This window comes from Triturus cristatus, chromosome 7 (genome assembly GCF_964204655.1).
Source record: "Triturus cristatus chromosome 7, aTriCri1.1, whole genome shotgun sequence".
NCBI lineage: Eukaryota > Metazoa > Chordata > Amphibia > Caudata > Salamandridae > Triturus > Triturus cristatus.
This window is the reverse complement of record NC_140590.1, coordinates 3,272,446-3,300,377: the sequence shown is the minus strand read 5'-3', so window position 1 is coordinate 3,300,377 and position 27,932 is coordinate 3,272,446. Positions and strand designations below refer to the sequence as shown.

The 27,932-nt window shown below is 54.2% G+C and overlaps 1 protein-coding gene across 3 annotated transcripts in view; it reads left to right on the top strand.

Annotated features, from left to right (window-relative positions):
• LOC146808665 (von Willebrand factor A domain-containing protein 7-like) overlaps positions 1-27,932 on the top strand; it is a 455,939-nt gene that overhangs the window by 109,085 nt on the left and 318,922 nt on the right. For all 3 annotated transcript variants that reach the window (XM_085615458.1, XM_085615459.1, XM_085615460.1), the window contains exons 5-6: positions 10,000-10,110; positions 10,197-10,383. In XM_085615458.1, coding sequence (XP_085471584.1) covers positions 10,000-10,110; positions 10,197-10,383 — 298 coding nt within the window. The remainder of the gene's footprint in view (positions 1-9,999; positions 10,111-10,196; positions 10,384-27,932) is intronic.

Below are 27,932 nucleotides of genomic sequence, written 5' to 3'. Positions count from 1 at the left end.
CAGCGCCGTGAGGCCGGTCTCACACGCGTCCCCCCCCAGCTGAAAGGCGTGGAGAACTACCCATCCACTGGGGGGTTCTCCTCGCCGAAGCGGAAGAACCGGGACAGGCCGTCGGCGTTGGCATGATCCGCCCCGGGGCGATGTTCGACAGTGAAATCCATCCCTTGGAGAGAGATGGACCATCGTAGTAGCTTGGGGTTCTCCCCCCTCATCTGCATTAGCCACCGCAAGGGCCGGTGGTCCGTCTGTACTCGGAAATGGGTTCCGAACAAGTAGGGCCGTAGTTTCTTGAGGGCCCAGACTACGGCAAAGGTCTCTCGTTCTATAGTACTCCAACGCTGCTCTCGCGGCAGCAGCCTTCGGCTGATGAAGGCTATGGGCTGATCAATGCCCTTGTCGTCGAACTGCGAGAGGACGGCCCCGATGCCGTGTTCGGATGCGTCGGTCTGGACCACAAACTCTTGGGAGTAGTCGGGGGCCCTGAGCACGGGGGCGGTGCACATGGCGGTTTTCAAGGTGTCGAACGCCTGCTGGCACGGGGTGGTCCACTGCACCTTCTTTGGGAGCTTTTTGGAGGTCAACTCCGTGAGGGGCCCCGCGATACTACCATAGTTTTTAATGAACCTCCGGTAGTACCCTGTAAGGCCCAGGAAGGCCAGGACCTCCGTCTGCGTGGTGGGGGGCTCCCAGGACTTGATGGCGTCGCTCTTCGGTTGGAGGGGGCGACCTGGCCGCTGCCCACCTGATGCCCCAGGTAGACCACGGAACCTCACCCGAGCTGGCATTTGCTGGCTTTCACTGTTAGGCCGGCTTGGCGCAGGGCCATTAGTACTTGTCGGAGGTGCTGGAGATGCTCGTGCCATTGAGAGCTGAATACGGCGATGTCGTCAAGGTACGCTGCGCTGAACTCCTCGAGTCCGGCCAGGACCTTGTTCACCAACCGCTGGAACGTGGCTGGGGCGTTCTTCATCCCGAACGGCATGACCCTGAAGCGGTAGTGGCCATCTGGCGTGGAGAAGGCAGAGCGTTCTTTCGCTCCCTCCGTGAGAGCAATCTGCCAGTATCCGCAGGTCAGGTCGAAAGTGCTGAGGAACCGGGCGGCCCCCAGGCGGTCGATGAGCTCGTCGGCGCGGGGAATAGGGTGAGCGTCGGCTCGGGTGACCGCTTTGAGCCCCCGGTAGTCCACACAGAATCTTAGTTCGGGGGCGACCCCTGGGGAAGCCGCCTTCGGGACCAGGACCACCGGGCTGGCCCAGGGGCTGTCGGAGGGTTCGATTACTCCCAGGGTGAGCATCTTCTGTACCTCGGTCTTGATGCAGGTGCGGACCCGGTCAGGCACCCGGTAGGCTCGGTGTCTCACAGGCGGGCTGTCGCCGGTGTCCACGTCGTGGACACACCAGTCGGTGACCCTTGGAATGAGGGAGAAGAGGTCTGCGAATTGTCTGAGCAGCTGGCGGCAGTCGTCGGACTGTTGGGGAGTGAGGGTGGTTGAAAGTCTCACTCCCTCCACGGAACCATCCTGGTCTTTAGCGCACAGGGGGTCGGGCAGGGGTTCGGTGTCTTCTTCCGCCCCATCATCGGTGGCCAGTAGCAAACTTAATTCCGTTCTCACAAAGTGGGGCTTGAGACGGTTCACGTGGAGGACCCGGAGGGGGTTCCGTGGGGACTGTACATCGACCAGGTACGTGACCTGGCTCTTCCGCTCGATCACCTTGAAGGGACCAGTCCATTTGTCTTGTAGGGCGCAGGGCTTCACCGGGGCCATGACCCAAACCTGCTGGCCTGGCTGGAACTCGACCAGGGTTGCGTTCTGGTCATACCAGCGCTTCATTTCTTCTTGGCTGGCCTCGAGGTTAGCCTCTGCGAGTTCTCTGAACTTCCTCGTCTGGTTGCGGAGCGCCAGTATGTAGCGGAACACATCAGGGGGTGTCCCCCCGGGGGCTTGTCTTCCAGCCCTCTTTGACCAGGCTCAGGGGCCCTCGGACGGGATGTCCGTATAGCAGTTCGAAGGGGCTGAACCCCAGGGACTTTTGGGGAACTTCTCGGTATGCGAACAGGAGGCAAGGGAGGAGGACGTCCCATTTCCGGCGCAGGGGCTCTTCGAGGCCCAGGATCATTCCCTTCAGGGTTCGGTTGAAGCGTTCCACTAGGCCGTTGCCCTGGGGGTGGTAGGGCGTCGTGAACTTATACGTGACTCCGCACTGCTGCCACAGGGACTTCATGTAGCGGGATATAAAGTTCGTGCCGCGATCACTCACAACCTCGCGGGGAAATCCGACACGGGAGAAGATCCCCATGAGAGCCCGGCCCACCACGGGGGCCGTCACGGTGCGGAGGGGGATGGCCTCGGGGTAGCGGGTGGCATGGTCCACCAGGACAAGGATGAATCTGTGTCCCTGGGCGGTCTTCGGATCCAGGGGTCCCACGATGTCGATGCCGACCCGCTCGAACGGGGTACTCACAACGGGGAACGGTTGTAAGGGAGCTTTGCGTTTTCCGCCACTCTTCCCACTGCCCTGGCACGTGAGGCAGGATTTGCAGTGTACTTCTACATTCGCTCGCATCTTGGGCCAATAGAAGTGGGTAACCAATCGCTGATATGTCTTGTCTTGGCCTAAGTGTCCTGCCAAGGGTAAATCGTGGGCCAGGCCCAGGAGGAGGCTCCGGAAACGCAGGGGTACCACCAGTACCCGGGCTGCGCCAAGCTCGGCGGACTTTTGCTCGCTGTATAGGAGGCCATTGTCCCAATAGATCCAATGGGTTCCGGTTTGGTCACTGGCGGCCTGGGCTTCGGCTTGTTGTCTGAGTCCCACGAGGGAGGGGCAGGTGGCCTGTTCCTGGCAGAACTCTTCACGGGAGGGCCCCCCCTCACAGCGCCACTGGGCCATCTCGGGCAGTTCTCCGAGCTCAGTCAGGGCCTCCGGGGCGGAAGGTTCTGGCCCTTCTCCCGGGTTAGTGTCTTCTTCTCCCTCTGAAGGAGGGTTGTCCGCTTCTGGTAGGGTGTCCCGGCTTTCGGGAATAGTGTTCGGTAGGAGGGCTTCACCGCCCTCGGAGAGAGGCAATCGCGCGGTCATGGAGCGCGTGGTGGCGCAGACCCATTCTGGTAGGCCCATCATCTCCAGATGGGCTCTTCGTTCTACTTGCCCCCACGGGGAACTCTCCAGGTCGTTGCCCAGGAGGCAGTCTACGGGCTGTGATGTCCGGACCGCTACCTTCAGCTCTCCGGAGACCCCTCCCCACTCGAAGGGCACCAGCGCCATCTGGCAGAGGCTCTCAGAATTGTCGGAGGATACGACCGGACAGAGGGCACCGGTTAGGATCTGGTCTTCTGAAATTAGGCTGCGGTGGACCGCGGTGACACTCGCCCCGGTGTCGCGGAGGCCCTCGACTCGGCGGCCGTTGATGGTCACCTGCTGTCGGTATTTCTTTGTGTTGGCGGGCAAGGGTGTCCCGGGGACCATTTCTCGATCACCAAGGGAGACCAGGGCCATGGCCGCCGGTTCCCATTCTTCGGAGTCCTCCATCTCTTCCCCCAGAGCCACGGAGGCCATCTGCCGGGCCGTGGGGTTGGTCGTTGTGGTTCGCTGATACTGGGGACACTGGGGGTCATTGGCGTAGTGTCCGGGCTGTTGGCAGCAGTTCTTCGAAGGTGGAGACCTTGCTGCCCTTGATCCACCCGTCCAAGGCTCGGCTGTAAAAGTTCACGTATTCTACCCACCTGGTGCCCGGTATCTTCTTGCAATCTCGGAACCGTTGTCGGTACATTTCGGGGGTGAGTCCATACCGGCCCACGAGGGCTTCCTTCATGTGGCTGTAGGAGTTCATGACCGTGGAGGGCAGATCTAGCAGGGTGTCTCTTCCTTCGCTTAAGAACCGGCCCCATAGGCCAGCCCCCCAATCCTTCTGCGGGACTCGGTGAGAGGTCATGGCGACTTCGTAGGCCTTAAACCACTGCTGGATATCGTCGTTCTTGTAATACTCTTTTACCACATCCTTGGGGATGTGGACTTTGGTTTCCCCGGTGGGAGCGGACGGTGGATTCCCGGGTGGCTGTGACTTTTCGTTTTTAGCCCGCCACTCGATCTCCTTCAGGCTGCGTTCATGTTCTAGCTGGAGTTTCTTTTCGTCGTGCTCTCTTTGGCGTCTCTTCTCTTCGAGTTCCCCTTGTAGCCGTAACTGCTCGACGGCCAACTTTTTCTCTGCCAGTTTTATTTCTCCCTCGATTTTTAGTTTTGCCAGTTCAAGTTCGTGGTTGCGGCTTCTCTCTCGGTCCGCTAGCTCCTCGGGGGACAGGTTCCCCTCTGGCCCGTTGTTTCTCGCCGGGACGCTTGGTGGTTCATGGGCAGAGTCTCCTTCCGTTTGGGTCGGGGGTGCCCCCGTCTCGACCCAGGTTTTCAGTACCTTCTGGAAGTCTTCCTTTGTGCTTAATCCGGTGGTAGCGATGCCAAAGTCTTTGCAAAACTGTTTTAATTCTCTATGTGTGTAATAGTCCAATTGATCCTCTCGGAACGGTGAGCTTATTTCGGTACCTGCGGCACCCAGGGAGGTTTCTCCTTCCATCTCTGTTTGGTAGTGCGTCAGTCGTTCACTGCACGCTCTCTTTCGGTGTCGGCTCGGATCCCGTCGTCTGCCACCAAATGTTGGAAAGGCGTTCGCCGGAGGGGGGTTCGATGCCCGTCTTGCCCACCCCTTTGACCCACCTCTCCCACGTAGGCCGAACCAGGCGCGCACACCCTGAGATACACTACGAACAGAGTGACACCACACGTATCTTTGTAGGACGATAGGTTCTTTTATCGATGATTTCAAGGGATCTTTATGATCCAAGATGCAAGCAGTACAGCAGTGGCACAAGTACCACCAATCGGACGTGGGGAATGGGGGTAGCGGGACAGTCTTTCAAGATAGTGTCTCTGCGAAATACCCTGCGGATAGCTCACAATCCTCGAGCTGGAGGGTGTCGTGTCTCTGGGCGATCTCTTACCGAGTCGTCCTCAAGGGGAGCGCCGCGAGTCTCTCAGCAGGCACAGGTGGTCGGAGTTCAGGAGCCGCGATTCCGTCAGCAGGGCTCAGATGGTTCGATAGCTGGGGGCCGCGAGTCACTCAGCAGGCCTAGGTGGTTCAGTGTTCGGGAGCCGCGACCTCGTCAGCAGAGCTCGGATGGTTCAATAGTGAGAGGCCGCGAGTCACTCAGCAGGCCCAGGTGACTTCAGCGTTTCAGGAGCCGCGACAGCGTCAGCAGGCTCGGATGGTTCCAGGTCTTCTCTGCATTCGTTTCTCCGGCACCCCTTGTTATACTCCGCTGGCTCTTTGAAGTCCGGAGTCCTCGCAGAGGGGGGACTGGGGTGACGGAGGGGGTTCGGCGGGATTTCCTGCCGCTCACTTCTTTGGTCTTTTCAGGTGGCTCTGGGAGGGACCCCAGACGCTCGGCAGGGGAGGCGCCTGCTCCCCAGGGGCCTGGTGGCCGATCGAGTCCTCCCGGGGAAGGCGACCCGAGGTGTGACTGGGCTGGCGCCTCTGGGTCTGGCTCGAGGGTTCCCGCTCCCTCGGTCGGACATGCGTGGTAGGGTGTCGAGTCTGTCAGGGCTCTGGCCGGCCCTCGGATCTGGGTGGCTGGGGCGGCCGGAGTCGGAGATGTCGTGTCTTGAGGGTGGTTGCAGGTTGGCTGGATGATGGAGAGGGCAGCGCCGTGAGGCCGGTCTCACACTTCTCATATCTGGTGCCAAGATATTGGAATGAGCTCCCCCCAGCCTTGCGCAAAATCCCAATGCTCAGCATTTTTAGGAAACAGCTGAAAGCTTTTTTGTTTTAATAGAGATTCCTTTTTATTCCGGGTCTACCAACTCTCAGTACACTTTCCTAGTTAGCGCCGAGATGCCCCAGGGTGATTTGAGCGCTCTACAAAACATTTAACATATAACATATAACATATATTCATTGCAGCAAATGTGCAAATGCATGTGTCTCTGTTGCAGTGTGGGTCTCCTTTGTGGGGTGCAGGTGGCCCCTGATGGGACTCGAACACCCACGTATGTGAACTACTTCAGCTTCCATGAGCCCTGACCCCACCCGCACCTGTTCGGCCACCTCCTTTTGGCATTCTGACACCTGGCATTGGAATGCGATGTGCGCCTAGGTGAAGTGTTGGGAGCCAGCTGTGGGGGCGGGTGCTTCCTGCTGTGTGGTCTGTGCAGGGGCTGGGGTCTCCTCTATGTAGCTCAGCTGCTCCTGGGGGTGTGTTGCATAAGATGTCCATGGGCTGTTGTAGGGCGTCGGTGTCGAAGGTGTGGTGGTCCTCTCCAGCATCACTGATGAGTAGTGCTGGTCTGCTCTGCTGGAGGTGTTGTTTGTCCCTCTGCAATGTGAAGGGGATATGCATGTTGACATTGTGGTGACATGTATGTGGCGCATTCTTCAAGTTTACATGCAGACTGTATGACTGTGTACATTGTGACTGGGAGGTGCTGAATATTTGATGCGGGACAGTGGACTACTTGACGGATGTGAGGTTGTACACGTACATTTCTATCTCACAGTTTCCTGCTTTGTTAGATGTGATTGGCCTGTTTCTGCGCATGAGCGGACCCAGTTGTGTCCTCTGTTTTGCAGTGTTGGTGTTGCACTTTGTGCCACATTGTCGTCGGATGTGCTGTTGTTGCTATGTGTGTGTGCTGCAGTGTGCCACGGGGATCAGGGACATAATCCAGGGCCACTGTGGGTGTGCAGTGTGCTACAAATCTTTTTGCATGTGTGCCATTGTGCCCATCTCCCCCCATCCCCCTAGGCTCTGGTCATTACTCACCCTGTTGATGTTGTGTCAGGTCCTATCGAGCTGTGTCCGGACTCCCAACTCCTTGTGCCGTCTCCACCCTGATGAGTGTGGCCTCCATTTCCTCCAGCTCCTCCTGTGGCGCAGGACTCCCACCTCCTGTCGCCGTTGTTGCCGTCCTGTTGGCAGCGGGTTTGTGCTTGGTTTCGCTTTTCACATCATGCCAGCGCCACTTGTCCGCCTCCATAGGCCTCCTCGACACTCCGACTGCATTCACATTGTTCACGATGGACTGCCTTGTTTCTATTTGTGTTGCCAATGACGCAGTGGAGGTGACGAACAGTTGTTGGCAGTGTTCTATCACCTCCATGGCGATGATCCGGTCTTCCTGCGGACTGAACCCCGTCTTCCTCTTCCTCTTCTTCTTGTCCTTCCCCGACCACGAGGTTCCTTGCTGGTGGTCTGTGGGGCTTATGGTGTTCGCATTGGCCTCTGCACTCGGGTCTGGGTGCATCCATGGTGCTACGCAGTTTCTTTTTTTTCTGCCTTTTTTTTTGTTGCTTTTATAGTGCATTTTCCCGCATGACGCGTGAGAATTGCAGGCCTGTCGCTGGTTTTCGCTGATTTTTGTATCGTGATTGGCCTCGTCGCAGCTTTTTTTGAGTTCCGGTTTGCAATTTTTGCGGCGTCGCGTTGACTTTATCGCGAACACTTGACGCGTTATCGTGGTCCTATCGCATGGTACCGCCGGCTTGAGAACACCACGTTACCACAGTGTTATTTTCCCGCGATAGACTGCGATGTGCAAAGTTGCGTTAAGCTAATTTTGCAATGATTATCACACGTTCTAGAGAATATCCCCAATACTTTTTTATTTATAAACCTAGTTAGTGTCAAGGCGAGGTGTTTGCAGGCTCTTTAAACAACACATGGCAGGCATTTTTCTTCTGGCAACCCTACTTTATATTCCTTTTCATGAAATACATTCTCACACAACGGCAGTAAAAGTAAAATACAAATGTAAGGAATAGGCAGAGTGGGGGCCCAGGGGGGGCTGGGAACAGAAAAAAAACTGAGCCTCAGTAACCATTTCATAAAGGTATGAAAATATGCAAATAGTCTTTAAAGACCTGCGAAAAACTCGGGCGCGCTGGAGATAAGACTCCAGACACTGCCCAGCCGATCCCACCGCAGCTCGAGCTGCAGCAGCCCCGGCTGAGACACAGGACAGGAGGAAGCTCTTTCAGCCCTATGAGCATTGCACGCCTGGCTCACACCCATCCTTCAAGCACCTCAGGGATAACCCCCCCGCCCCGACAGGATGAGGGAAAAAGACACTGACTAGTTACACCTCCTTCCTTTACCGACCCCGGGGGTAATACCCCATCAACAGGATAAAGAAAACAGACACTGTCATTACTGGAAGCTGGGGACCCCCCACGAGTCATTACTGGAAGCAAAGGACCCCCACTGAATCTTATTCAAAGTAGAGGACCCCGCATGAGTCATTACTGGAAGCCAGGGGCCCAAAATGAGTAATTACTGGAAGCCGGGGACACCTACTGAATCTTATTGGAAGCCAGGGACCCCCACTGAATCTTATTGGAAGCCAGGGACCACCACTGAATCTTATTGGAAGTCAGGGACCCCCACTGAATCTTATTGGAAGCCAGGGACCCCCACTGAATCTTATTGGAAGCCTGGGACCACCCATGAGTCATTACTGGAAGCCAGGACTCTGGCCTAAGCAATGTTGATGATTTGAACTGCAAAACAATACACAAAAATTACAGGAAAGAGCAATCCTCGAGCAAATATATAAATGATGACACATTTTGTGTAATTCTCAAACACATAAAATAAAAAATTCTAAATAGAATTTTAATACAAAGGTTGGAGCTTTTCAAAATTCGATTGTGGCTGCTCACCGTTCAAACTATTTTATGTTTGATGCACCTGCAGTCTGTTCATATTATTTAATTTTCTAAGTAGTCGCGGATGCCCTGAGAAGGCTTTGTGGACCCCCAGGGGTCCCCGGACCGCAGGCTAGGAACCACTGTGTCATCCTACACACCAACCGCACATGCTAAGAAAGTCTATTGAAAACTCAAGAGCAGATCTCTTTTGCAGCGATTGGAATCATATCTTGAATATCTCGCAGATTTACAAATCTTCTTAAGTGTGTCCCTCGTGGGATAAATTACGCAGTAATTTGTGTTGATGTCTGGATTCGGAAGCGGTGGATTTAAAACACATCTTATTTGAATGTATTAACATTTAACATCTCGGAAATCTGTCTGCACAAGGAGAATGAAATTCGGGGCATATCTACAAGGCGGCGATATGAAATTATCGCCACTTTTGCGGCCGTTTTCGGCAGAAAAGCGGAGATAATTTTATCGCTATATCAGCAAGGTCACTCTATCGCGTGAAACCTTGCCTTAGCGCCTGAATTCCTAACGCCCATCTCTGCATCTCTAATGAGATGCAAAGTGGGCGTTCCTCCCCAGGATAACGGGAGAAATGTCGCTAAGCGACATTTCTCCTATTATCAAGCCTCATGCAAAGCAGCATAACGACAAGAAACGTAGCGATAACCTCTGTTATCACTACATTCCTTACGCCTGCTTTGAAACTGATTTAGTCATGATATCCTATGGAAGGTGGATATCATGGCTAAGTATGTGAGTCCCTATCAGCAAGCTAACGCCACATTTCGTGGGATTATCACTGGGTTTCCAGCGATAATCTCCCCTTTGGCAGTTAGCGCAAGGATTTTTATCGCATTTGAGATAAGCGTTGCTAATAGCACGCTATCTCAGCAATAAAAATCCAGACTAGCCGGTGATAATTATCCTAGCGCTACGTGTGCTTAGCGATAATTATGCCCCGAAATTCTTGAGTTAAAAATACCTCTTGCTTTTCCTATATACTTGTTAATTTCCCCATGTCGATGAGTTTATTTCAAATCGAATGGTTTTTGTTTGTGCATCATACTTATGGAAGGTTGACTTATGAATTTTTGGTATTATGCTTTAATTACTTCACATTCTGTGTCATATTATTGATCGTAAATTCTTATATAATTATCAAACAGAAGTGATCTCTCAGTGCTTAGTTCAGTTAGCCTTGTCCCCCCCTTTAGTTCTGTTTTATGCTTTAGTTTCCTTGCTCCATGCTTGCTTGAGCTTTCATCGAGTCTCTAAAACTTGTACCTTGTGTATATTCAGGCCCAACGGAGAAGACGTGTGGCCCGTGCACCTCCTCCGCAAAGTGCGACCCCATCCTCGCGCCCATCCTCAAGGCAGAGAAGCTGACCAGCGGATACCCCAATGCAGCTGGTAGGTGCAAGAAGGTGCTCGCAACACTGGTCCCATTGTCGTGTCTCCTGCACCCACTTACAAAGTTTCCTAATCTTCCTTTGCAGTGCCCGCTGGGAAGTGTGCCCACGGTGGAGCTGGCGACTCTCTTCCTGGCATCAATAAGGACACCATGTCGCCAGCCTTCTCGCCTCAGCACCACCTACACCAGGACGCAGCCAGACTCGCCCTCAAAGCCACTGTTGAGGTCCTTCAAGACATCTGGGAGAGTGTGGACGGCAACCTCTTTGTGAAGTGAGTATTGAACTCACCTGGACTTGGCAGAAGAAGGGCCGAGTCACAAAGGTAAACTTAGACCGAAAGTCTAACTTACTACCTCTCTGTATATACAAAGTCCACGTTTGCCTTTCTGAATACCGGCAAGTAGTAAACTGACACAGAAGTGTAAGTTTCCCTTTGTGGATCGGGGTCAAAGTGTTGGACATGGGGGATGTAGTATTGCATCTGAGCCATCGGTGGGGCTCGTCGGAGCCTCCAGAAGCCCGGCCTATCACACACAGTGTTTAAAGCCTAACTCCTAAAAGGGGCTATTATCATACAACGATGTCACCCTACTGAGGGAAAGACCCACCCTCAGAAGCCCTCTCTTGGGTTTTAGACTCGAGCCACAGCCATGGACTTAAGCCAAGGAAAGGCCCACAGGCCCTAGGCTGCCCCAGGGCAGAGGGGCCATAACACTTCTAGAACATACCACCCATCAGGATCAACTCTGAACACAGCAGGAAGGACAGGAGCCCACCATGGGAACGCTGAGCCGAGCGGCCTACAGAAGCCTTTCTTCGCTTTCCGCAGAAGCGCACCCAACATTCTGGGGTGCAGGAAGAGATCAACTTTGGACGTTATGAACGTTGCGAATCACGAGGGTTACAATATTCGACATTTTGCATAAAAAAACTTCTCTGCAAGAGAGATCTCTCCGAGCTTCTTTGTTGACATTTATTCCTTAGAAATGTGTTTGCAGTGTAACTTTTCTCTAAGTCTGCAAACATTTCTTTATTTGAACTTCCTGCAGGCCTCTTTCTCTGCACATTTGTCATCTCTGGCCCTTCTGGGGTTGCAGGCAGGTCCTTCCAGTACTGTCTAGTCTTGCTGGTAATTCAGGAACACCTTAAGTCTATGTTTCCGTGCCATCCGAGGGTCCCCCTTGTCTCCCCTCACCATACAGGCCTGAGCCCACGATTCAGGCCATCCTTAATTTGTCAGTCTGATGAGGACCTGGGGGAGAGCACCCCCCTTTCTGAGGCCAGACAATGTCCCCAGAGCTTTGAGAAGGTTGTATGGCTTCAAAGTGTAGACTGCACTGCTTCTGTGGCCACACCCAGCTCTTTCTGTCTGTGGGGTTCAGGGGTTCAGGATCACAGAGCAGCCCTCCTCCCAGGGGTTCAGGAACACCTGAGCCCCACAGCCCCCCAAGTAGCTGGACACTAATCATTGACATTCACCCCAAGTTCCTGCCCCAGCCCTCCCATCCCTGGGGTTCTGCGCCTGCTCCGTTTACAGCAATTCTACTCCACTCCAGCATTCCCACTTCACCTTCTCCATCTGAGCCCTTCCCAGCCCACCCTCCTCGACGTGCATCATTACAACCCCAATTCCAATCTGGTTTTGTGCAAGACTGCAGCACTGAAACAGCCCTGCTGCAAGTGATAGGCAACGCCCTGCGTGTTCTTGACTCGGGGGAGTCCTGTCTTCTGATTTTTCTAGACCTTTCTGCAGCCTTTGACACTCTTAATCACAACACTTTCTTGAACACCTTAAAACAGAGAATGGGTGTGGAAGGCACAGTTCTTTAAATGGTTTGCTTCATTCCTCTCGGACAGATCTCAAGTGATTAAAATAGCGAACAGCCTTTCGTCTTCAACGGCAGTAGGTCAAGGCGTCCCTCAAGGATCTATACTCGCACCCACTCTTTTCAATCTTTACTTGGAACCATTTGGTAATCACTTAAGGAAATCTTGGATACTTTATCACCTCTATGCTGATAACACCCAAATCTACCTTAAGGTGTTTTCCTCACGCGAACTCTCAATCCTCAACTCTACTCTCAACTCTATTCAAAACTGGATGTTAGCTCATCAACTCATTCTGAGTCCCTCCAAAACTGAATTCCTCCTCCTCTCTACCTCACTCTCTCCTCCCCCTATTCAATCTTGGATAAATAAACTGAACTTACTGAACCACAAACCTATCATTGTTGACAGCACTAAATCCCTTGGTGTCGTACTCGACAAAAGGCTCAATCTTCTCACCCACATCAATACCCTCGCCAAGAATGCACGTTACCCACTGCGCCTTCTCTGGGGGATTCAACGTTTCTTTCTGGAGCAAGACCTAAAAACCTTGGTCCAATCTCTGGTTCTCTCTAGATTGGACTATTGCAATTCTCTTCTTGCTGGCCTCCCCAAATCCCACCTTTCCCCTATTACATCCGTTCTCCATTCAGCGGCTCGTTTTGTCTTTGGGGCCAAAAGAAGTGACCACATCACACGCATTTTGTCTTCTATTCATTGGCTTCCCATCGAGGCACTATCAATATACAATACTGCCTGTATCACCCACGAAGCCTTGCACACTTCCTCCCCTCGATACCTGGCAAATAAACTGAAAGTCTCAAGAGGCTCTAGACCATCTCGTAATGCAGAAAATCTACTGCTTGAGCCCCCCACCTTGAAAAGGGAAAGATCGATGGCTCAATCCTTCTCAGGCAATGCGGTGAGAATCTGGAACTCGCTTCCTCCACTACTCCGTACCACCACCTCTACCCGGACTTTCAAAACTGACCTCAAATCTCTTCTCTTCCAAAGACACTTCTGGCGGCCAAAATCTCCACCTCTGGGCCGGAAGCCCCGCCTCCGGGCCGGAAGCTCCGCCTCTGGGCCGGAATTTCCAGCCCGAGTGCGGACGTAAAGTTAGTAGTCGTAAATCCATTCTGTGAATACCAAAAGCAGTAAGTGCATTCTGTGAATACCAAAATGGTAGTAAGTTTCGGATTTTGTCTTAAGTTAGTTGTTAATCGGGCCCCCAGAATCAATACATCCCCTTTCGTGTCCCTCAAGGGAGTTCTTACAAAGTTATAAATATCAATCAATCAGGGGCTTGTAAAGCGCGCTACTCACCCGTGAGGGTCTCAACACGCTGGGGGGGGGGGGGGGCGCTCCGGATCAGTCGAAGAGCCAGATCTTGAGGTCCGTCCTAAACATGTGCAGGGTCGGGGTGCGCCTGATGTTCACCGGGAGCTCGTTCCAGGTTTTGGCTGCGATGTAGGTGAAAGACCTTCCTCCAGTTCTGTGTCTGCGGATGCGGGGGACCTGTGCCAGGGCGAGGTCGGCGGAGCAGAGGTTTCTCTTGGGTATGTGGCAGGAGAGTCGCTCGTTGAGGTATTTGGGTCCGATGTTGTGGAGGGATTTGTAGGCGTAGGTGAGGAGTTTGAAGGTGACCCTCTTCTTGACGGGGAGTCAGGGAAGGTCTCGTAGGTGTTGGGTCATGTGCTCATGGCGCGGTATCCCAAGGACGAGTCTGGCTGCGGCGTTCTGGATGGTCTGGAGCCTGTGCAGCAGAATCTTGTTGATTCCGGCATAGAGGGGGTTGCCGTAGTCCAGCCTGCTAGTGATGAGTGCGTGGGTGACGGTCCTTCTGCAGTCTGGGGGGATCCACTTGAAGGTCTTCCGGAGGATGCGAAGGCAGTTGAAACTAGTGGAGGCGATGGCGTTGTCCTGGCGGTTCATGGAGAGTGAGGAGTCAAGGATGATGCTGAGGTTCCGAGCGTGGTCTGTGGGGGTGGGTGGGTTCTCAAGGGCGGAGGACCACCACGTGTTGTCCCAGGTGGAGGTGTATGGCCCAAGGATGAGGACCTCGGTCTTCTCTGAGTTTAGCTTCAGGCAGCTGTGCTTCATCCAGGCTGCAATGTCTTTCATACCGTCCTGGAAACGGAGTCTGATGCCCTCTGGATTATTCGTGACTAAGGATGAGCTGGGTGTCGTCGGTGTAGGATACTATGCTGAGCCCATGCTCACTGACGATGACGGCGAGGGGGGCCATGTAGATGTTGAAGAGCGTCGGGCTGAGGGCTGAGGGATGATCCCTGTGGTACTCCGCAGTTGATTTCAGTGGGTTTGGAGAGGAAGGTAAGGAGTCAGATCCTCTGGGTTCTGCTGAAGAGGAAGGATTGGATCTAGTCTAGGGCTGCTCCCTGTATTCCTGCGTCGTACAGTCTGGCTGCGAGAGTACGATGAGACACGGTGTTGAAGGCTGTGGAGAGGTCTAGGAGGATGAGGGCTGCGGTGTGTCCCTGGTCGAGTAGCTTGCGGAATTCGTCAGTGGCGGCGAGGAGGGCGGTCTCTGTGCTGTCGTTGCTGCGGAATCCAGATTGGGAGGTGTCTAGGATGGAGTTATCTTCTATAAAGGCGGTCAGCTGGGCGTTCACGAGTCGCTCAGTGACTTTGGCCGCAAAGGGGAGGAGAGAGATGGGCCGGTAGTTTTTCAGGTCTGTTGGGTTGGCCAATGGTTTCTTGAGGAGGGGTTTTACCAACGCCTGTATTCAGTCATCTGGGCAGATGCCGGATCTAAGGGAGGCGTTGATGGTGTGTCCTAGTTCGGGTGCGATGACGGTGGCGGCAGATGTGCGGAGGGCAGGGATCGGTTGGGGCTCCTGAATGGGTTTTCTTCATGGTCGTAGTGATGATTTCAATGGTAGCGGGATCCCAGGCCGTGATGGTCGGCTTATTGTCGGTGGTGGGTAGGGGGGTGGTGCTTGTCGTAGGTTTGCTGATGTTGTCGTAGAGAGCCTTGATCTTGAGATGGAACTAGGAGATAAGTTTGTCGCAGAGTTCCTGGGAAGGTGTGACATCCGTTGCTTCACATGTGGGTTTTGCGAACTGCTGTATGACGTTAAACAGTTCCTTGGTGTTGGTCACCAAATATGTAATCTATGCCTGTACGATAATCCTATTGTGTTTTTGATTTTGGTGTGACTGCCATCTTTTGTTTTTTTTCTTCTTCATCTATCTCGTTTGTATTTGTATGTGTGTATGTATATTTACTCATGTAGCGTTCTTGGTTCTATTGTGAAGCGCTCTGACACCTTTGGGTAAAGTCCACGCTATATAAAATTGCATTAAATAAATAAATAAATAAATAAAACCCGCCTTCTGCACGTGCATCGTTACAACCCCGTCTCCTGCACATGTAACGTTGAAACCCTGCCTCCCTGCACGTGCATCATTACAACCCTGCCCCCTCCTTCACTCAGCCCCGTTTCCTGCACAAGCATCGTTACAACCCCACCTCCTCCGTCACTCAACCCTGCCTCCTGGACGTGCATCGTTACCTCCTCCACGTGCTTCATTACAACCCACTCTCCTCCACGTGCATTGTTACAACCCCGCCTCCTCCACGTGCATCGTTACCTCCTCCACATGCTTCATTACATCCACATGCATCGTTACCTCCTCCACATGCTTCTTTACAACCCCGCCTCCTGCACGTACATCATTACAACTCCGCCTCCTGCAGATGCATCGTTACCTCCTCCACGTGCATCAGTACAACCCCGCCTCCTGCACGGGCATCAGTACAACCCCACCTCCTGCACGTGAATTGTACAACTCTGCCTCATCTATCGTTACAATCCCGCCTCCTGCACGTAGGGTGTCCACCTGCCCCTGAGTTAACTGTAATGTCCGTGTCCATGAAGGTAGTTTCCAAAGACGGCATTTGTCCGTAATTTTAGCCTTTGTGCTGAAGGACAAATACTCAGAATTTGAGAGGGCTCAGATGAAGCAGAGGGAGGGGCTCTCTCAGGGGGAGGGGCTCTCTCAGAGAGGGCTCAGATGAAGCAGAGGGAGGGGCTCTCTCAGTGGGAGGGGCTCTCTCAGAGAGGGCTTAGATGAAGCAGAGGGAGGGGCTCTGTCAGAGGGAGGGGCTCACTCAAAGGGGGCTCAGATGAAGCAGAGGGAGGGGCTCTCTCAGAGAGAGGGGCTCTCTCAGAGGAGGCTCAGATGAAGCAGAGGGAGGGCCTCTCTCAGAGAGGGCTCAGATGAAGCAGAGGGAGGGTCTCTGTCAGAGGGAGGGGCTCACTCAAAGGGGGCTCAGATGAAGCAGAGGGAGGGGCTCTCTCAGAGTGGACTCAGATTAAGCAGAGGGAGGGGCTCTCTCAGAGAGGGCTCAAATGAAGCAGAGGGAGGGGCTCACTCAGAGGGGGCTCAGATGAAGCAGAGGGAGGGGCTCTCTCAGAGGGAGGGGCTCTCTCAGAGAGGGCTCAGATAAAGCAGAGGGAGGGGCTATGTCAGAGGGAGGGGCTCTCTCAGAGACGGCTCAGATCAAGCAGAGGGAGGGGCTCTCTCAGAGGGGGCTCAGATGAGGCAGAGGGAGGGGCTCTCTCAGAGGGGGCTCAGATGAAGCAGAGGGAGGGGCTCTCTCAGAGAGGGCTCTAATGAAGCAGAGGGAAGGGCTCTCTCAGAGGGAGGGGCTCTCTCAGAGAGGGCTCAGATGAAGCAGAGGGAGGGGCTCTCTCAGGGGGAGGGGCTCTCTCAGAGAGGGCTCAGATGAAGCAGAGGAAGGGCCTCTCTCAGAGGAGGCTCAGATGAAGCAGAGGGAGGGTCTCTGTCAGAGGGAGGGGCTCACTCAAAGGGGGCTCAGATGAAGCAGAGGGAGGGGCTCTCTCAGAGTGGACTCAGATGAAGCAGAGGGAGGGGCTCTCTCAGAGAGGGCTCAAATGAAGCAGAGAGAGGGGCTCTCTCAGAGGGGGCTCAGATGAAGCAGAGGGAGGGGCTCTCTCAGAGGGAGGGGCTCTCTCAGAGAGGGCTCAGATAAAGCAGAGGGAGGGGCTCTGTCAGAGGGAGGGGCTCTCTCAGAGAGGGCTCAGATCAAGCAGAGGGAGGGGCTCTTTCAGAGGGGGCTCAGATGAAGCAGAGGGAGGGGCTCTCTAAGAGAGGGCTCTAATGAAGAAGAGGGAGGGGCTCTCTCAGAGGGAGGGGCTCTCTCAGAGAGGGCTCAGAGGGAGGAGCTCTCTCAGAGAGAGATCAGATGAAGCAGAGGGAGGGGCTCTCTCAGAGAGGGCTCAGATGAAGCAGAGGGAGGGGCTCTGTCAGAGGGGGCTCAGATGAAGCAGAGGGAGTGGCTCTCTCAGAGAGGGCTCAGATGAAGCAGAGGGAGGGGCTCCCTTAGGGAGAGGGCTCAGATGAAGCAGAGGGAGGGGCTCTCACAGGGGGAGGGGCTCTCTCAGAGAGGGCTCAGATGAAGCAGAGGAGGAGCTTTCCCAGAGAGGGCTCAGATGAAACAGAGGGAGGGGCTCTCTCAGAGAGGGCGGGCTCAGATGAAGCAGAGGGAGGGGCTCTCTCAGAGGGGGCTCAGATGAAGCAGAGGGAGGGGCTCTCTCAGAGGGAGGGGCTCTCTCAGAGAGGGCTGAGATGAAGCAGAGGGAGGGGCTCTCTCATAGATGAAGCAGAGGGAGGGGCTCTCTCAGAGAGGGCTCAGATGAAGCAGAGGGAGGGGCTCTCTCAGGGGAGGGGTAGCCAGGGGCAGGGCAGCTTCAAAGAAATGCAAATGTGGGGACTGGTTAAACTGCGCCTGTAAAGGCGGCTTTTATGGGAAAAGGGCTTTCATTGCTCGAGTTCACATTGAGCTGCCTGAAGGGGAAGATTCCTTCTTTCTGCTGTAACTGCAAGTGCGGGGGCTGATCTCGAGGTCTGCTCACTGCCCCCCCCTTTCATTCATCTCTCTGACGTGCTTCTTGTAGCCATCTTGAGTTTCTGGGTTTCTACGCCCTCCTTTACATGAGGCAGTGCAGGAATATGTTGTGAACGTGAATGTCAGAAGGCGTGCTATCTCACAGATGTTTTATACCACAGCAAACATCAAAAAAGCCCCTTTGTTTTGTAAGCGACAAGCAGGGCAGATTAGGATGCATACACTGTTTTGAAACATCTGAGATGCCATCGCTTTACAGAAGGGCTACTTTCTTTACATATTGCCGGGCAGATTTACAAGCCCCCAGTGACACTTTTACGCTGCAATTGCGTCACTTTTGTGACACAGCGGCGTCCTAAGCAATGCGCCACGTTGCAATACATTCACAACGTAACGCACCTAGTGAGATTTTCATCCTGAATTTTTACACTCACCGCCCTGAATTTGCACCCATGTCAGTTGGTCACCCTACCTGCACGTGCATCATTACAACCCCGCCTCCTCCACGTGCATCATTACAACCCCGCCTCCTGCACGTGCATCGTTACAACCCTGCCTCCTGCACGTGCATCATTACAACCCCGCGTCCTCCACGTGCATCGTTACAACCCTGCCTCCTGCATATGCATCGTTACAACTCTGCCTACTGCTCATGCTTCTTTACAACCCCGCCTACTGCTCATGCTTCATTACAACCCGCCTTCTCCATGTGCATCATTACAACCCCGCCTCCTGCACATGCATCGTTACAACCGCATCGTTACAACCCCGCCTCCTGCACATGCATCGTTACAACCCCGCCTACTGCACATGCATCGTTACAACCCTGCCTCCTGCACATGCATCGTTACAACCCCGCCTGCTGCTCGTGCATCATTACAACCCTGCCTCCTGCATATACATCGTTACAACCCTGCCTCCTGTACATGCATCGTTACAACCCTGCCTCCTGCACATGCATTGTTACAACCCCACCTCCTGCACATGCATCGTTACAACCCCGCCTCCTGCACATGCATCGTTACAACTCTGCCTACTGCACATGCTTCATTACAACCCCACCTACTGCACGTGCATCATTACAACCCTGCCCCTTTCACGTGCATCATTATAACCCCGCCTCCTCCACGTGGAGCGCTACAACCCCACCTCCTGCACGTGCATCATTACAACCCGCCTCCTGCTCGTGCACCGTTATAACCCTGCCACCTGCATGTACATCATTACAACCCCGCCTCCTGCTGGTGCATCATTACAACCCCGCCTCCTGCACGTGCATCATTACAACCCTGCCTCCTCCATTTGAATCGTTACAGCCCCATCTCCTCCACGTGCATCGTTACAACCCCGCCTCCTACACGTGCATCGTTACAACCCCACCTCCTCCATGTGCATAGTTACAACCCTGCCTCCTGCACGTGCATCATTACAACCCCGCCTCCTCCATGTGCATTGTTACAACCCCGCCTCCTGCACATGCATCATTACAACCCCGCCTCCTCCATGTGCATTGTTACAACCCCACCTCCTGCACGTGCATCATTACAACCCCACCTCCTCCATGTACATCATTACAACCCCACCTCCTACATGTGCATCGTTACAACCTGCCTACTACTCATGCATCATTACAACCCCACCACCTGCACGTGCATCGTTACAGCCCTACCTCTTCCACGTGCATCTTTACAACCCCACCTCCTCCACGTGCATTATTATAACCCCACATGCTGCACGTGCATCGTTACAGCCCAGCCTCCTGCTTGTGCATCATTACAACCCCACCTCCTGCACGTGCATCATTACAACCCCGCCTCCTCCATTTGCATCGTTACAGCCCCACCTCCTCCACGTGCATCCTTACAACCCTGCCTCCTGCACATGCATCGTTACAACCCTGCCTACTGCTCATGCATCGTTACAACCTCACCACCTGCATGTGCATCATTACAATCCCGCCTCCTCCACGTGCATCATTACAACCCCGCATCCTGCACGTGCATCATTACAACCCCGCCTCCTCCATTTGCATCGTTACAGCCCTACCACCTCCACGAGCATCATTACAACCCCGCCTCCTGCACCTGAGGCAGACCTTGTCTGAGAGCCAGATGCCACCAGCCCCTCTGTCCCTTACATGGGAGGAAGAGCGGGCTCCAAGGAGTGAGTAGATTATAATCTCAAGACCATACTCCACTTCAACCAATGAGAGCCAAGCTACCAAGAGCATGCTCAACTCCATCCAATGAGAGCCAAGATACCAAGAGAATACTCCACTCCAACCAATGAGAGACAAGATACCAAGAGTATACTCCACTCCAACCAATGAGAGACAAGATACCAAGAGCATACTCCACTCCAACCAATGAGGGCCAAGATACCACGATCATACTCCACTCAAACCAATGAGAACCAAGATAACAAAAGCATACTCCACTCCAACCAATGAGAGCCAAGATACCAAGAGCATACTGTGAGAAGTTGGCCTGGTATATGCTGTCCACTAGTTCTAGTGGGCACATTGTATCAGTCCAAACAACCCCTTATGGTGAATGGTTAAAGACAACCTTATATGAAAGCTATCCTAGTGGTAGCTATGGAGAGCAGCCTTTAGGTTAAGTCTTGAAGGAATGTAAAGCAGCTTGGTTTACCAGATTATAACCTCTTGAATCACTAAATGAAAGGAGAACCACACAAGGTATATATAAAATATATGCATTTATTTCTAAACACTCACTACTAACCTCTTTATGAGATTAGAGTCCAAGATACACAATATTAAAGCACTAGAACGACAGTAAATACCACAATACACAGCGGGCTCCAGGGGAGACCAAACCATATATTAAGAAAGTGATATAAGAACCACGACTTGACTAGACACAGTGCCTAGAGCACGTACAATCGCTGGGACCCCAAGGAACCACCCAAAGTAGTGACACAGGGGACCCATGGGGGACGTGTGCAGTGTGAGAACACAGTCGCGAGCCCCGTACTATTCTACAGGAAAGTCGCGGTTGGAATTTTAGAAGTTAAGGACACTTATGAGAGGACTTTGAGCAAACCCCTTTAGACTTAGGGGGTTCTAGGGCCCACACCCACGGGAGCACTGGAGTACTCGAGTTACCTCACCCAGGGAAGCGGGGTGCATAGGTGTTAAATGGTGTCGGGAATCGTCGTTGATTTCAATGGCGATCTGCTGCAAAGTGCTGCTGCCGGGATTAAGAAAAGTGTCCGGTGTTATCCAATCCTGAATCAAAGATCAGAAGAACCTGAAAGCAGAGGGGACAGAGTCTGGGTCACTTGCCAGAGACCAGGGGCATGATAAATGAATGCCCACCGAAGTCGAGTGTTTCAGGTGCGAAGAGGTGAAGCTTGACTCTGCAGCCAGGAAGACCAGGAGATGTTGACGACAACTAGGAGCTGGATTCGAGCTGTCTCACAAAGGATGTTTAGTGCTGCAGTGTCAGTGCTCAGATTGAACCCAACAAGCCTTGGCAACAGCAACCCATTCAGGAAGAGATGAGATGCTTCAGTGCGTACCAGCAAGGTCCTGGGGACTCCCCAAGTGATGGAGAGTCAGGGCATATCTGGAGCAACCAGGTAAGCCCAATTAAAGTTAGAGTTGCCTTCACAGGGACCCACCAGTCGATGGACCAGGGATCGCAAAGGGGACTCAAGAGGAATCACACAATACCAGCCCACGGGTCACTCGGTGGGTGTAGGCCAGGAATCTTCGGTGGAAACACTGCTCGGATTTGGACTACAAGTTGCCCAAAGCACAGCCTCAAGGATTGATGAGAAGCATATGCACTTGCAAATGTGCACGATGTCCAGGGGCTCCGGATCCATGGTCCCCACAAGGGCTACGGGTCTCAGCTTTGCTGGGAGCTCGGTCGTCCTCTGGGAATTCTGGGAACCCACTTCCAGTGTTGCAAATTCTTTGGAGTCCACCGTAAGCTTCGGAGATGCAAACTGGTCAGATGCGTCTTATGTGTCTGCCTTGCAGGGGAGTAACTCCTTTACTCCAAGGGAGATTCTTCAGTCTTCTAGCGCCTTGTAGATTGTCGAAGATTCAGACTTCTGTATCAGAGTTTCGTCCAGGTGGAATCTAAAGTCCTGCAGCCAGGAGTTCCTATCTTATACCCAAGGAAGAGGTGGGACACACTCTAGGGATCCACCTATGAGAGGTTTAGGCAGTGATGCCTGTGCCTAGAGAGCATCAGTACTGCCAGTGCCTACAGAGCACCAGTACTGCCCGTGCATACAGAGCACCAGTAGTGCCCGTGCCTACAGAGCACCAGTAGTGCCCGTGCCTACAGAGCACCAGTACTGCCCATGCGTACAGAGCACCAGTAATGCCCGTGCCTAGAGAGCACCAGTACTGCCTGTTCCCACAGAGCACCAGTAATGCCCGTGCGTACAGAGCACTAGTACTGCCCGTGCCTACAGAGAACCAGTACTGCCTGTTCATACAGAGCACCAGTACTGCCGGTGCCTACAGAGCAGCAGTTCTGCCGGTGCCTACAGAGCACCAGTACTGCCGGTGCCTACAGAGCACCAGAAATGCCCGTGCCTACAGAGCACCAGTTCTGCCCGTGCGTACAGAGCAGTAGTTCTGACCGTGCCTACAGAGCACCAGTACTGCCTGTGCCTACAGAGCACCAGTGATGACTGTGTCTACAGAGCACCAGTACTGCCGGTGCGTACAGAGCAGTAGTACTGCCTGTGCCTACACAGTACCAGTACTGCCCGTACCTACAGAGCAGCAGTACTGCCTGCGCCTACAGAGCAGCAGTACTGCCGGTGCCTACAGAGCAGCAGTACTGCCCATACGTACAGAGCAGCAGTTCTGCCCGTGCCTACAGAGCACCAGTAATGCCCGTGCGTACAGAGCACCAATAATGCCCGTGCATACAGACCACCAGTACTGCCCGTGCCTACAGAGCACCAGTACTGCCCGTGCCTACAGAGCACCAGTACTGCCCGTGCCTACAGAGCACCAGTAATGCCCGTGCATACAGAGCACCAGTACTGCCTGTGCTTACAGAGCACCAGTACTGCCCATGCCTACAGAGCACCAGTACTGCCTGTGCATACAGAGCACCAGTAATGCCCGTGCATACAGAGCACCAGTAATGACTGTGCCTACAGAGCACCAGTACTGCCAGTGCCTACAGAGCACCAGTAATGCCCGTGCCTACAGAGCACCAGTACTGCCGGTGCCTACAGAGCACCAGTACTGCCTGTTCCTACAGAGCACCGGTACTGCCGGTGCCTACAGAGCACCAGTACTGCCCGTGCCTACAGAGCAGCAGTACAGCCCGTGCCTACAGAGCAGCAGTAATGCCCATGCATACAGAGAACCAGTATTGCCCATACCTACAGAGCACCAGTATTGCCCATACGTACAGAGCACCAGTAATTCCCATGCGTACAGTGCACCAGTACTGCCCGTGCCTACAGAGCACCAGTAATTCCCATGCGTACAGTGCACCAGTACTGCCCGTGCCTACAGTGCACCAGTGATGCCCGTGCATACAGAGCACCAGTACTGCCCGTGCCTACCGAGCACCAGTAATGCCCGAGCGTACAGAGCACCAGTACTGCCGATGCCTACAGAGCACCAGTAATGCCCGTGCCTACAGAGCACCAGTACTGCCCGTGTGTACAGAGCACCAGTAATGCCCGTGCCTAGAGAGCACCTGTACTGCCTGTTCCCACAGAGCACCAGTAATGCCCGTGCGTACAGAGCACCAGTACTGCCCGTGCCTACAGAGAACCAGTACTGCCTGTTCATACAGAGCACCAGTACTGCCGGTGCCTACAGAGCAGCAGTTCTGCCCGTGCCTACAGTGCACCAGTACTGCCGGTGCCTACAGAGCACCAGTACTGCCGGTGCCTACAGAGCACCAGAAATGCCCGTGCCTACAGAGCACCAGTACTGCCCGTGCGTACAGAGCAGTAGTTCTGCCCGTGCCTACAGAGCACCAGTACTGCCTGTGCCTACAGAGCACCAGTGATGGCTGTGCCTACAGAGCACCAGTACTGCCGGTGCGTACAGAGCAGTAGTACTGCCTGTGCCTACACAGTACCAGTACTGCCCGTACCTACAGAGCAGCAGTACTGCCTGTGCCTACAGAGCAGCAGTACTGCCGGTGCCTACAGAGCAGCAGTACTGCCCATACGTACAGAGCAGCAGTTCTGCCCGTGCCTACAGAGCACCAGTAATGCCCGTGCGTACAGAGCACCAATAATGCCCGTGCATACAGACCACCAGTACTGCCCGTGCCTACAGAGCAGCAGTACTGCCTGTGCCTACAGAGCACCAGTACTGCCCGTGCCTACAGAGCACCAGTACTGCCCGTGCCTACAGAGCACCAGTAATGCCTGTGCATACAGAGCACCAGTACTGCCCGTGCTTACAGAGCACCAGTACTGCCCATGCCTACAGAGCACCAGTACTGCCCGTGCATACAGAGCACCAGTAATGCCCGTGCATACAGAGCACCAGTAATGACTGTGCCTACAGAGCACCAGTACTGCCAGTGCCTACAGAGCACCAGTAATGCCCGTGCCTACAGAGCACCAGTACTGCCGGTGCCTACAGAGCACCAGTACTGCCTGTTTCTACAGAGCACCGGTACTGCCGGTGCCTACAGAGCACCAGTACTGCCCGTGCCTACAGAGCAGCTGTACTGCCCGTGCCTACAGAGCAGCAGTAATGCCCATGCATACAGAGCACCAGTATTGCCCATACCTACAGAGCACCAGTAATTCCCATGCGTACAGTGCACCAGTACTGCCCGTGCCTACACAGCACCAGTAATTCCCATGCGTACAGTGCACCAGTACTGCCCGTGCCTACAGTGCACCAGTAATGCCCGTGCATACAGAGCACCAGTACTGCCCGTGCCTACCGAGCACCAGTAATGCCCGAGCGTACAGAGCACCAGTACTGCCGATGCCTACAGAGCACCAGTAATGCCCGTGCCTACAGAGCACCAGTACTGCCCGTGCCTATAGAGCACCAGTACTGCCCATGCGTACAGAGCAGCAGTACTGCCCGTGCCCACAGAGCAGCAGTACTGCCCGTGCGTACAGAGCACCACTACTGCCCGTGCCCACAGAGCAGCAGTACTGCCCGTGCCCATGGAGCACCAGTACTGCCCGTGCCTACAGAGCAGCAGTATTGCCGATGCCTACAGAGCACCAGTACTGCCTTTGCCTACAGAGCACCAGTACTGCCCGTGCGTACAGAGCATCAGTACTGCCCGTGCCTACAGAGCACCAGAAATGCCCATGCCTACAGAGCACCAAAAATGCCTGTTCCTACAGAGCACCAGTACTGCCTGTTCCTACAGAGCAGCAGTACTAACCGTGTCTACAGACCACCAGTACTGCCTGTTCCCACAGACCACCAGTAATGACCGTGCCTACAAAGCAGCAGTACTGCCCGTGCCACCAGAGCACCAGTATTGCCCATACCTACAGAGCACCAGTAATTCCCATGCGTACAGTGCACCAGTACTGCCCGTGCCTACAGAGCACCAGTAATGCCCGTGCATACAGAGCACCAGTACTGCCGGTGCCTACAGAGCACCAGTAATGCCCGTGCCTACAGAGCACCAGTACTGCCTGTTCCTACAGAGCACCAGTACTGCCGGTGCCTACAGAGCAGCAGTAGTGCCTACAGAGCAGCAGTACTGCCTGTGCGTACAGAGCACCAGTACTGCCCGTGCGTACAGAGCACCAGTACTGCCCGTGCCTACAGAGCACCAGTACTGCCCGTGCGTACAGAGCAGCAGTAATGCCCATGCATACAGAGCACCAGTATTGCCCATACCTACAGAGCACCAGTACTGCCGGTGCCTACAGAGCACCAGTACTGCCTGTTCCTACAGAGCACCGGTACTGCCGGTGCCTACAGAGCACCAGTACTGCCCGTGCCTACAGAGCAGCAGTACTGCCCGTGCCTACAGAGCAGCAGTAATGCCCATGCATACAGAGCACCAGTATTGCCCATACCTACAGAGCACCAGTAATTCCCATGCGTACAGTGCACCAGTACTGCCCGTGCCTACAGAGCACCAGTAATTCCCATGCGTACAGTGCACCAGTACTGCCCGTGCCTACAGTGCACCAGTAATGCCCGTGCATACAGAGCACCAGTACTGCCCGTGCCTACTGAGCACCAGTAATGCCCGAGCGTACAGAGCACCAGTACTGCCTGTTCCCACAGACCACCGGTAATGCCCGTGCCTACAGAGCACCAGTACTGCCCGTGCGTACAGAGCACCACTACTGCCCGTGCCCACAGAGCAGCAGTACTGCCCGTGCGTACAGAGCACCACTACTGCCCGTGCCAACAGAGCAGCAGTATTGCCGATACCTACAGAGCACCAGTACTGCCTTTACCTACAGAGCACCAGTACTGCCCGTGCATACAGAGCATCAGTACTGCCCGTGCCTACAGAGCATCAGTACTGCCCATGCCTACAGAGCACCAAAAATGCCTGTTCCTACAGAGCACCAGTACTGCCTGTTCCTACAGAGCAGCAGTACTAACTGTGTCTACAGAGCACCAGTACTGCCTGTTCCCACAGACCACCAGTAATGCCCGTGCCTACAGAGCAGCAGTACTGCCCGTGCCACCAGAGCACCAGTATTGCCCATACCTACAGAGCACCAGTAATTCCCATGCGTACAGTGCACCAGTACTGCCCGTGCCTACAGAGCACCAGTAAAGCCCGTGCATACAGAGCACCAGTACTGCCGGTGCCTACAGAGCACCAGTAATGCCCGTGCCTACAGAGCACCAGTACTGCCTGTTCCTACAGAGCACCAGTACTGCCGGTGCCTACAGAGCAGCAGTAATGCCCGTGCCTACAGAGCAGCAGTACTGCCTGTGCGTACAGAGCACCAGTACTGCCCGTGCGTACAGAGCACCAGTACTGCCCGTGCCTACAGAGCACCAGTACTGCCCGTGCATACAGAGCACCGGTAATGCCTGTGCCTACAGAGCACCAGTACTGCCAGTGCCTACAGAGCACCAGTAATGCCCGTGCCTACAGAGCACCAGTACTGCCGGTGCCTACAGAGCACCAGTACTGCCTGTTCCTACAGAGCACCAGTACTGCCGGTGCCTACAGGGCACCAGTACTGCCCGTGCCTACAGAGCAGCAGTACTGCCCGTGCCTACAGAGCAGCAGTAATGCCCATGCATACAGAGCGCCAGTATTGCCCATACCTACAGAGCACCAGTAATTCCCATGTGTACAGTGCACCAGTACTGCCCGTGACTACAGAGCACCAGTAATTCCCATGCGTACAGTGCACCAGTACTGCCCGTGCCTACAGAGCACCAGTAATGCCCGTGCATACAGAGCACCAGTACTGCCAGTGCCTACAGAGCACCAGTAATGCCCGTGCCTACAGAGCACCAGTACTGCCGGTGCCTACAGAGCACCAGTACTGCCTGTTCCTACAGAGCACCGGTACTGCCGGTGCCTACAGAGCACCAGTACTGCCCGTGCCTACAGAGCAGCAGTACTGCCCGTGCCTACAGAGCAGCAGTAATGCCCATGCATACAGAGCACCAGTATTGCCCATACCTACAGAGCACCAGTAATTCCCATGCGTACAGTGCACCAGTACTGCCCGTGCCTACAGAGCACCAGTAATTCCCATGCGTACAGTGCACCAGTACTGCCCGTGCCTACAGTGCACCAGTAATGCCCGTGCATACAGAGCACCAGTACTGCCCGTGCCTACTGAGCACCAGTAATGCCCGAGCGTACAGAGCACCAGTACTGCCTGTTCCCACAGACCACCAGTAATGCCCGTGCCTACAGAGCAGCAGTACTGCCCGTGCTACCAGAGCACCAGTATTGCCCATACCTACAGAGCACCAGTAATTCCCATGCGTACAGTGCACCAGTACTGCCTTTGCCTACAGTGCACCAGTAATGCCCGTGCATACAGAGCACCAGTACTGCCCGTGCCTACCGAGCACCAGTAATGCCCGAGCATACAGAGCACCAGTACTGCCGATGCCTACAGAGCACCAGTAATGCCCGTGCCTACAGAGCACCAGT